The following is an 11,667-nucleotide window of genomic DNA, read 5'->3' as shown; positions in this document are numbered from 1 at the left end:
TTCAGAATAGAATTTGAAAGGGAAGTGAAAGATGCAGTCTGAGAGGGACAAAAAGAGGAGTATGTAAGGTCATCGTTGCATTCGGCTAAATAAAAAGACAAAATACAACTAATTCAAAAGTCACAGTACAGTCTCGACTCATGAAACCAGGTGCGTTTCACAACTCCAGATGCTTCAGAGCAATCAAAAGGCAGGTTAGACAGAGAGATGAGAGAGAAAAGGATAATGTGGTGATCAGGCATGCAATGCTCAAGGGAAGAGACGGAAAGAGACTGCTCATATCAAACAGATGGATCAGGCTACTTACGAAAGTGAAGAGTCAGTTTCATTGCTGCGGGCAGGGCCATTGAGATTGGACACAGGTAGGGTGGGACAGGCAGGGTACATGATGTATGGTATGACGGATAGATGAAGTGATGGATGAAAGGATCGGAGTGAGAGAGGGAAAATTAGATAAAGCTTCTATGTTATGCATTAGAGAGTGGCTTCTGACACAAGGCCTGAAAGCAGGATCTCTCATTTTCATGATTTCAAACCATAGGGCATCAGAAAACTAGCGCCAACAACACATAAAAACACAAGCAGACCACTGCTAAAACTCCATGGATTATGGAGGAGAAAAAGTGCACAGATACACAACTCACTCCAGTACAGATTACAAAGTCACACACTGCCTTTCAAGAGTTTGGAGTCTGTGAGAGATTATAATGTACAATAAAAGTTATCTATTTTAGCTTATTTTAAAAATATAATATTTCCTGAGATGGGAAGACTGTTTTTTCCAGTCTTCAGTGTCACATGATCCTTCAGAACTAATTCTAATCTGATAATGCGCTGCTCAAGAAACATTTCCTATTATTATCAATATTGGAAAAACCGTTGTGCTGCTTAACATTTTTGTGGAAACTACTACTACTGCTATTTTATTAGGATTCTTTGATGAATAGAGCTCAAATGAAAAGCACTTCAGATCTTTAACAGAAAGATAATAGAAATAGAAACCTCTTGTGACATTTTAAATGTATTTACCGTCACTTCTGATCAATAAATGTCATCTTTGCTGAAATAATAAGAATAATTTATTTTTTTTAATTGACCCGAAACTTTTGAAGGGTAGTTCACTCATAAACCACGACCCCTAACTTGTGCAACTGAGCATTCCCATCATTTGGAAAACCACACAAAAATGCAGCTGGTTCCACAGAAACTCAACATAACATATGCTACCAATGAAGACTTAAAAAGCTTTGATTTACATCACTGTCAGATCAATACTGTGAACCGAGGAAGAGTAAGACTATATCCAGACTATGATCAGACATCCTTGGGAAGTCTTTAGCCTCTTGAGCATTAGCAGATAGCGCTGGCCCAGACAAGCATGGCTGTTTGACAGGCATTATGGCAAACGTGTGTCATGCAGGTCGTGGGAGGAGGGAGAAGACACATTTAGGTGTGACAGGTCTTACCCAGACAGCTCGCTACCCCTGGCCTGGGACTGACCAGCAATGGCATCCATAATAGCATCCTGGGAGTACATGCTGATGGGGGTGTTGTACTGCGCATGGATGATGGTGGCCTTGCCTCCAGGCCCCTTCAACTCAATGGGTTTGTTGGTGGAGAGTGCAGTGTCCTTCAGAGCTATTGGGTTGAAGCTGGGCAGGTATTCATTGCTGTACAAGTGAGGGAGCGGTGATAAGGGAAAAGTATGGGTAGAAGAGAGACAAGAGACACAACATGGAGGTTAGCCAAGGAGAGTGAGAGGAAGAGTATGTGGACTGTGAATTGGGAGGGAAAGGTAAGAACACAGTTGATAATACCAGCACATGTTGTGTTCTGGATGCTGGCATGCTGGTATTTCAACAAAGCTCCTTGATTAGATTAACCACCAGAAAAACCATGATGTTTGACCAGTTCATGCTTATACTGGCTCACCGGCTTAGACCGGCCTGGACCAGCATGGAAATTCATGATGGAAGGTGTTGCAGGTGAGAAAAAATTAGTTAAACCATAGTATGATAATAATTAAATAGGAAAATAAATAAATAAAAGGCTCAGTCTAGACAACCCAACAAAAACACGCTTCACACAGCAAAAACTTACTACTGCACACAAGACATACAATTACGTATTGTATGTATAACTACAGCAAGCAGTACAACATAATATGCTAAAATAAGAATTCATTCCTCTTTACCATTCCAGTTCTTTAACGGCTCTTTTAGTGATTATTTTAGTCATTTCAAAGAATAAATACTTGAAAAAAGAAGGATGCCAAGGTGATTTCAATAATTAATAAATGTTCAACAATTCTTGGAAAAGATTGTTCAGTACAGTACATACATGTGCAAGAGCTGTTAACAGAACTGGACATCATTTAATTATGGTATTTTAAAAAAACATTGGAATTCATTTGTGAATGAAGGTGCATTCACGGCATGTCTGATTTAAAGTATTAAGACTTGTACTCTTACATCTTGTACAACATGACCACCACATCATCGTGCAGAAACACTCAAAATAGCAAGGGCTTCAGCAGTAAAATAGTTAAGCAATTATCACAGAATAATTCTGTTTAGTAATTCCTATAAATGATTATTGCTAATGTCTTAATAATGCATGAATAATCTAAAAATAAAAGAGATAAAATACAATTTAATATAGCTATCAAAGAGTTAAATAACTAATATCCCGCTAAAAAAATTAACTATAAACTACAAATATTATTTGGATAATGAAAATTACTTATATTGTGGTTTTTTCACATTAATTTCGCCGTTAACAGTGTTGCAACAGAAATACATAATTCAGATCACAAATAATAATCCTAGTTTGTCATCTAGTCAATGTGGTAATTACGACATAAGAAGCAGTTCTTGATTCCCAACCCAAAGACTATGAGTATACTAATAGAGAATGACTAACGAGGACCAATAAAATTATGACAAACACATATTCACGGTGTCAACTGGGATTCTCATAAGTACATATTCCAAAGATTCTGATATGCTTCTCTATGTTGTAGTATAGGTTGACATTAAGCATTAGTACATTAAAAGTAATTTACTTACATTAGTGATTAAAGCAAGCTGTAATAGCACAGGATGACAAATCTCACTAACCACAATGTATACCACAAAGGCAGTTCCAAACATTTCCATGCACGTATACCACACAGAGCACTACAACTTTATTGCAGGAGGCTGTTACTAACTTGGCAGGAGTGTTGGTAATAACCTAAAATGGGTAAAAGGAAACAGAAACAAGGGCATTGGCAACTCACATACACTTAACATGGAAGGGTTGTGCCAGTGAAAGTTCTTCAAGGTGCAGTGTGTAATTTCAGAATTGTAATAATAATGCCTGCTCAAACACTTCCTGTCTTCTAGTCTTCCACAGGATGTCCTGCCCTAAACTCAAGCCACTGGTTGACCCAACACTGACCCAGTCGGGCTGCTCAAATAGACAAATTCTGTTTGTGGCACAGAAATTTCACACCAATGTGTGTGTGTGTTTTTGTTGTGAGTGCTATGACGAAGTAGCAAGTCGCCTTTAAACAGGCAAATAAATAATTAACCGAACGCAAAAGATGTGTCACTGACAACAACGGACAAAAGATAAATACATTTTCATAAGCGTGCCTCCCTGCAAAGATGTGAGAGGAGGGAGTGAGGGGGGTGTATCAGTGTAGTTAGGAAACTGAACCCTGAAATTCCATGACCTTTCAAAGTGCATTGCTTTGGCGTTACGACACAGAATGATATGGTGCATTTAATGTTTTAATGCAACGGCTTGCTTTGCTTATCAGGACATGAATTTATGCAGATAAAAATCTAGGATCTGTTTTCAAAAAGGGGGTGATGTTTAAAAAAAAAAAAAGTATCTCATGCTTACCAAGGCTGCATTCATTTGATCAGAAATAAAGTAAAATTGGGAACTTTTATTACAATTTAAAATAACAGTTTTAATATTTTTTTATTTTTATTTTTTTGTAATTTATTTCTATGATGGCAGAACTGAATTTTCAGCAGCCATTACTCCAATATAGAAGTCATTCTGAACTTTTGGTGAACAATTCTTCTAATTATTAAGTGTCTTACTATTATCAATAAAAACAGTTGTGCTGTTTAATATATTTGTGAAAACCAGGAGACATTTTTTCAGGATTCTTTGAACAAAATGAATGAAATGTCAAAAGAGCTGCACTTTTGAAAAATAATAAACTGTAAAATGTCTTTACAGCTACTTTTGACCAATTTAACGCATCCTTGCTAAATAAAATGAATAGGTATTAATTTCGTCAACAACAGAAAAAAAAACTTACTGACCCAATAATTTGAATGGTACTGTATTTTCCATTTTGACAGCCAATTTTTTTTTTCAATCTAACTGGTGGATGCATTATTTGGTATAACATGATCACTGTACCTCAAAGAGAGCTGTTTCCGACTGAAGCCTCAGAACAAATTTGTCTCGCACATTCCTTCAGAGACTAGATCCTCATCTGGCCTGCTAATGCCAGTGGGGGATAGGGTCAATGTTACAGATGTAACCTCTCTTTTCTGAATGTTGCACGGCCGCTGTCATTCTTCTGTCAAAAGCAACGTTTAGTTACCAGGTGGGGCTGAACTATAACCGGCCCTCTAATTCCAACCTCTTTTAGAAATTCTCAACTCTTAATTTAGCAATAAACACTATATTTTTGGAATAGGACTGGTTAAGGTTTACCACACCTGGCTGCTAGCGTCAGATCTCACTTTATCTATGATTACATACCCACTAGGCATGCCTGACCCCGTGCTCTTAACCCTCTCTTGCAGCATGACCATCTCTTGCAATGTCTCTGCAGAGTACAGACCGATGGGGGAGTTATACTGCTGGCTTTTTTGCCCGGAGCTGGATTTGTCCCTCGGAGCAGCTAAATGGCTTTGAGCAGGAACAGAAGTGTCTCTGACACTGCTCATCGTGGTGCTATAGCACTGGTTGGTATGCTTGCTTGAGTAGCAAGAGTTTGTCTCAGCAGACGTTGAGAGGGCCCCATTCATTTGCAAAGGCTGATGGGAACGTGCATGTGTGTGGACAGTGTTGAGAAAGAAAGAACAGAAGGGGCTGGTCAAAAAGCTTAGAATGACAACAATGTTACTACGTTCACACTATATAAACTATATTAATTCATTTGAAAACTGATGAGTTGATGTTTTACTGAAAGCTATAGGAATAGTTCACACCCCAAATTTTATATTCAGTCATAATTTACAGTATGCACTTTCAGTGGAGTTCAAGCCTCTCCCTTCTGGTCGTAGATATAGATACCCTAAGGTTAGAACCAACCGAGCAAAAAACTCATTCATTCCAATGGCAATAACCCAATCAAATAAGGTATGGCGAGGGGTATGACTAGAGAACATATGTGAAGTAGTTTTTATTTGTATTTTTTATTTATGATATTGTGCATGTGGATAATGTTTGTGTTGTGGATTATGTGTCAATATGTCTGTACTGCATAACAAATTGCCTCTCTGAGGACATTAAAGTTTTCTACTCTGCTCTACTCTACTCTTGTGTTGTTTGAAAAGCATATATATTTCTTTGTTTTTATTTGTAGGATGTTCATTTTAAAGCTTTATAGCCCCTATTTAGTATTCCTTAAAGTGAACTGCAGGAACCCCATTTCGAAAAAGACCTCCTTTTTGTTGAAACGAAGAAGAAAGTCTGATCATATTATTTTGTAACCAAATGAAGGTGGGAAATGGCTCATGTTTTGACGAAACAACTTATTCTTTATATTCTTAAACATAATGAGTTTGTACACTGCCATTTAAAAAGTTTTCAGTTTTCATAATTATTTTTTAAATCTCTTAAGATGTCTTGCTCACCAAGACTGCATTAATTTGATTAAAGCACAGTAAACTGCAAATGCTATCACACTTTAAAACAACAGTTTCTTATTTTAACACATTTAAAATTTTATTTATTTGGATGGAAAGCTGAATTTTCAGCAGCCATTACTTCAGTCTTCAGTGTCACATGATCCTTCAGAAATCATTCTAATTTGCTGATTCGACGCTCAAGAAACATTTCTTATCATTATCAACGTTGAAAGCACTTGTGCTGCTTAATATTTTTGTGGAAAACATGATGCATTCATTTATTTAATTGAAACAGAAATATTTTGTAACATTATAAATGTCTTTACTGTTACTTTTTACTTTTACTTTTTTACTAACAATATTTTTTATGAAATGCCCAACTAATTGTTAACAGCATTACATTAACAATGTTTAGTTAACTTTTTGCTGACTATGCAAAGTGAAAACCAGCATTGGAAATCACAAAGCTTTTTTAATAGAGCAGATCATTTGTAAGGATATCATACATGATAAAGGCATCCTGAATTGAGGGAGAACCAAAGAACAGAATCTATTATCTTATTCTCAAAAAGAATCAACAACAGCTAACTTTCTCTAATTCTGACATTTCATCAACATTCATCTGGAATGTAATGTGGACATTCAATACGGACTTTAAATATCTGAATTACATGGACATATACTGTGCAGATGTATGTAGAATGCATGAGTGAGTGGTGCATGAGTAACATGTGACAGACCTTCTGATGGGGGATCACAGACATAGGGGAGTCAATCCTTGGTGTGGTCATGGGAACTGGAGTGGGTCGCTTTGACCTATGATAAAATTGAATAAACATTTGAAGTAAATGACATTCACAATCACATCTTCTATGACAGAATTGCAATGTCCAGTGTTGAACTATAAACATCACATACACTGTTCTAGATGCATTAATTTTCAGTTTTCCTGGTCTCTCAACTTTCCTTTAAGATTGATCACTGTCACAATTACAATATAATGATAAATTCCATCCACAGCAGAAGCTTTTATTTTATTTTTTATTTTTTTGCAACTATCAGAAAAATGCTTTTGTCCAAACAGACGTTGTGTCGAATTGAACTTTTTCAGATGAACAAAAATCAAAACATTACTTGTACACAAAAGGGGAAAAAAACTAACATTGTTTGAACATTTCTGCAAAAAGAAAAGCACAAGGAACTATTGACACAAGAGAAGACCTTGGAACACAGTAGAGGTTGATGACAAAGTAAATAACTTATCTTGACAAGTGTAAAATCCCTGCAGGTGTGCTCAAAGAGGGGAAATAAATGTGAACATCCCTTTTTGGGGGGGGGGGGGGGTTTGCTCTTGATAAAGTAAACTAAAAGTAAACCTGACTTAAGAACTAAGAATCATCAGAATAGTAACCTACACTGGAGAGATCAAGGATGTTTTTACAAACTCATATGTTTCATGTATCTCACAGATGACTGGTGCAGATATGGTCCATCATGAGGGAGACACACTAACCCAAACATGCCACTCCCTCTGAATGGGTCACACATCAAACATAACACAGAAAACTACAAATAAATGAAAAAATAAAATAAAAATCTTAGTAATTTGAAGCTTCATCTATTAATAATTGATATTTGTACTACATGCCTAGAATAAATGACATATCTTTCAATCAAATATTTTAATTAATTGATCACTTTACCCAGGAGCCTTCAATGTGTCTCAGATATGACTTTTTTTCTGCCATCATCTTTATCGACCTGCATCTGCCTCTCTGCCTATGTGCGCTAATCGGTGGGCGGGGCTTAACAGGCAGCGATGTAGAAGCAGGCGTTGATCTTCTTCTGTGGAATCAGTGTTTGACCACACTATTACTTCATAAAGTGGCATATTTCATAACCTGTTGTTTTGGAAGATTGGCTTCAGTTTAGGCTGTTTATAGACTAACCAGAACGTTTCTGAAACTTACAGGATGTTTTTAATAGTACAATGACCTCTTACATGTTTATTTCCATTATTTCAGCCTTCAGAGACACAATATCCTTCAGAAATCATTCTGATATACCGATTTGGTGCACAAGAAACATTATCAATGACCTTTTCAGAAATATTAACATATAGGAACTGATACTTTTTTTCAGGATCCTTTGATGAATATAAAGAATGAAAGTGATGAGAAAAACAGCATGCAATTCATGCTGAATAAAGTATTAATTCCTTTAGATATCTTGTGGAATGGTAGCATATATTTTGTATACTTAAAGCTGCAGTAGGGAACTTTTGACGCTCTAGCGGTTAATAAACAGAACTGGAAGAACATCGTAGCCGGAACTACTTCTCTCTGTTTATGTCTATGAAGAATCACAAAGGTACTGGGTTACTCCGCCGCGGTACCCCCGAAGCAATCTAAAATAGTCTGAATATAAACACTTATTATAGGTGCACCCTAGTGATTCAGGACAAGCTAAAAACACGTTTTGGAAAATTGATTCATGGTGTACTCGCTTATTATGTTAATTTTTCTACATTTTGAACACAAACAAAGTTACGGACCGCAGCTCTGATTGGTTGTTTTTTACCGGGAGCGCATGACTTTCTGCAAATGGCAATGGGACCACTGGGAGGAGCAGATTATCTGTCTCATATTCTACTGTCAGGACATAATGACAGGTTTAATAAATATGTAAAAAATATTTTTTTAAGTGAAAGTGAAAGTGAAAGTGAAGTGACATTCAGCCAAGTATGGTGACCCATACTCAGAATTTGTGATCTGCATTTAACCCATCTGAAATGCACACACACAGAGCAGTGAACATACACACACACTGTGAACACACACCCGGAGCAGTGGGCAGCCATTTATGCTGCGGCGCCCGGGGAGCAGTGGGGGGTTCGATGCCTTGCTCAAGGGCACCTAAGTCGTGGTATTGAAGGTGGAGAGAGAACTGTACATGCACTCCCCCCACCTACAATTCCTGACGGCCCGAGACTAGAACCCACAACCCTTCGATTGGGAGTCCTGCCCTCTAACCATTAGGCCACGACTTCCCCATAATTTTTTTGTAAGTTTTTACAAAACTTCCCTACAGCACCTTTAAAGGAACACTCCACCGTTTTTTGAAATAGGGCTTATTCACATTATTTCCTACATTTAGATAGGTGGGCAAATGCATTTTTGTGTCAGTGCATGCATTGTTTTAGTTTGACTGGGTCGGCGTTAGCTTAGCTTAGCACAATGAATGGAATCCTTTGTTGCCAGCTAGCATGGCCTGAGTAAAAGTCATCAAAAAAATGAAAAAAAAACCCACCTAATTACTTCTTGTGGCCTGCGTATTCACAGCGAGTACAAATAGCGATCCAGATTAACACTAGGCGATTTCCTAGGCAGATATTGACTTGGGACTATATTATGGGGAAGCACAGGCGAAGCACTGCTGCTTAGGCGAAGCACTGCTACTTCGGCGCAGAGATATCACGCAACACATGAAATCCCACGACTTCCGTCAACATACCGGCGTGAATAGTAGCTGCCTGGCTATTTTCCTTACAGTACACGAATGGCGATGAACATGGCTGATTTTGAGAGTGACGAAGAGGGTGACTTCTCAGACAGTCAAGAACCAGAACCATACCTATTTGAACCAGAGTTTACAGAAGACGAGCTGCGTGCTTTGGAAATAGAACGACAGGAGGAGGAGGTTGCGTTCGCTCAACAGCCGGCTTGAGAGCCAACATGAACTGGTGGTGTGAATGTGGGGGAATATGCCAATCTATGCCGACGGAAATAGAGTGTCTGTGCTGTAGAGAGTGGGACATGTTTTTGCCATTGATGACCAGGCTCAACACGTCAGATCAAGATGAGCGTGCCCGAAGTTGTGTCACATCTACAGAGGATTTCACAGCACTGATCCATTCTGCAGTACTCGATTTTTTTTCCGGTGTGACAAAGTGAACTGGAAAAAACTCCCCACGCCGAATGGACCAAATGGACAGCTGTCCACAGAGTAAGTGATTATTTTAATCATGACGCATGTATAGATCGACCCATATTATACCTGTATTCACATAGAGTTGATGTTTTCATGTGTTGCGTGATATCTCTGCGCCGAAGTAGCAGTGCTTCGCCTTAGCAGCAGTGCTTCGCCTGTGCTTCCCCATAATATAGTCCCAAGTCAATATCTGCCTAGGAAATCGCCTAGTGTTAATCTGGATCGCTATTTGTACTCGTTGTGAATACGCAGGCCACAAGAAGTAATTAGGTGGGGGGTTTTTTTATTTTTTGATCACTTTTACTCAGGCCATGCTAGCTGGCAACAAAGGATTCCATTCATTGTGCTAAGCTAAGCTAACGCCGACCCAGTCAAACTAAAACAATGCATGCACTGACACAAAAATGCATTTGCCCACCTATCTAAATGCAGGAAATAATGCGAATAAGCCCTATTTCAAAAAACGGTGGAGTGTTCCTTTAAAGTGCAACAATATATATTATGTTTCTTTCCCCCCTTTATTTATTACCTTTCAGTGTAATACCTCAAGCAGTGTAATTAATGCATTAATTTTATTTGTAAATCTAGCAAACAATTAAGATGAATACAGAGCTAGTTAAATGAATGTAAATAAATATACATGAATTCTGATCAAACTGAAAAGTTCCCGAAAATCACATCCATATAAGAATTAGAAAATGATCCTGATCAACTTATCATAGCCTTGCTTAAAGCTATGCTGTGTCAGTGCTGGGCAGCCTTGAGCTGGAGCACAAAGCTGGAAAATAGCTTATCAAGTTAATTGGTGTATGAGGTTCCCAATGGATGAATGGACTCTCCCCAGAGACTGCGAAGAATGATTCTAGAAGCTGCAGCTTCTGAGTGCATGATATTCATTGTCTGTTTTGCAGAGCTTTTTAAATGTGGGGATGCTTGGCTATAGGACGCTTGTCTAGTAATGCTGTAAAATGAGTAGCATGAATCAGCAGCCAGTCTGATCTGATAAAGCAAGTGAGGTGTCAGATGTGTCATAATACTCTTTATATGTTCTTTTTCGACTAATATGAAGGCAATAAAATCACATGACCTTTCCTTGGCTTAACACATACCGAGCTAATCTGAATTTACATAAAATCTCAGTCACATATGTTTGTGATATACTGAAGCTGCAGTCTGTTTAAGGTTCATAAAAATTAATCCCATGATTGACTACACTGAACAGTCAAGGCTTGCTTTATTACACGGCCGTGAATGAGCCAACAATAGCATCTTCATCACAGTAACCCATGAGAACCGCTTACATCTGTATTCACTAGAATTACTTCAATTAATAATTTGCTTGTAGCTAGAGAATTGACAGACCACACAAGAGGATGAGAAAAACTATGAGCCCCAGAGCTATCAGTAAAGATACAGGGTGTTACAAACTTATGGTCGCCAAGACAGATTAAATAGCAGTGTGCATCACATTGTTAACATGACAGATCATTTTATTACTTTCACTTGAATAGAAGAAACTTAAATGGGAATCATCCTGGTCTTGGTGAGCATAAGAGACTTCTTTCAAAAAAAACAAAAAAAACAATAACTAAATCGAACTGATTTCAAACTTTTGAAGAGTCACACACACACACACACACACACACACACCTCCAAAACACGAACAATGCACTGTACCTTTGCATGGTGAGTGCCAGATTGAAGTTGGCAGACTTGATCTTGTTTTGGGCCTCCAGGTGTGTCATCCCCTCTGTGTTGACCCCATCAATGGCCACGATGATGTCACCCTGAATCAAGTTGCTGGAGGCTG

The 11,667-nt window shown here is 38.1% G+C and overlaps 1 protein-coding gene across 1 annotated transcript; it reads right to left on the bottom strand.

The window, feature by feature from the left end:
- Positions 1 to 260: 260 nt before the first annotated feature.
- Positions 261 to 11,663, bottom strand: LOC113112756 (LIM domain-binding protein 3-like). The gene is made up of 5 exons (XM_026278600.1): positions 11,535 to 11,663; positions 6,608 to 6,683; positions 3,212 to 3,234; positions 1,467 to 1,670; positions 261 to 331 (listed from the first exon to the last, which is right to left on the bottom strand). The coding sequence occupies exons 1-5, from the start codon at positions 11,600 to 11,602 to the stop codon at positions 304 to 306; spliced, it is 399 nt and encodes a 132-aa protein (XP_026134385.1). The 5' UTR covers positions 11,603 to 11,663; the 3' UTR covers positions 261 to 303.
- Between the last annotated feature and the right edge of the window lie 4 nt (positions 11,664 to 11,667).

This window comes from Carassius auratus, chromosome 13 (genome assembly GCF_003368295.1).
Source record: "Carassius auratus strain Wakin chromosome 13, ASM336829v1, whole genome shotgun sequence".
In the NCBI taxonomy this organism is placed as follows: domain Eukaryota; kingdom Metazoa; phylum Chordata; class Actinopteri; order Cypriniformes; family Cyprinidae; genus Carassius; species Carassius auratus.
Note: the sequence above shows the minus strand (reverse complement) of the source record. Positions and strands in the feature narration are given on the sequence as shown.

What these genes read in the sequence shown, in the direction of transcription:
- LOC113112756 (XM_026278600.1), bottom strand. Translation starts at nt 11,602, where the DNA reads ATGACACACCTGGAGGCCCAAAACAAGATCAAGTCTGCCAACTTCAAT. An exon ending in CTGTGATCCCCCATCAGAAG is followed by an intron (nt 3,235 to 6,607) that starts GTCTGTCACATG and finishes TACCCATTTTAG; the next exon opens with GTTATTACCAACACTCCTGC. An exon ending in AGGGGTAGCGAGCTGTCTGG is followed by an intron (nt 332 to 1,466) that starts GTAAGACCTGTC and finishes CCCTGCCCGCAG; the next exon opens with CAATGAAACTGACTCTTCAC.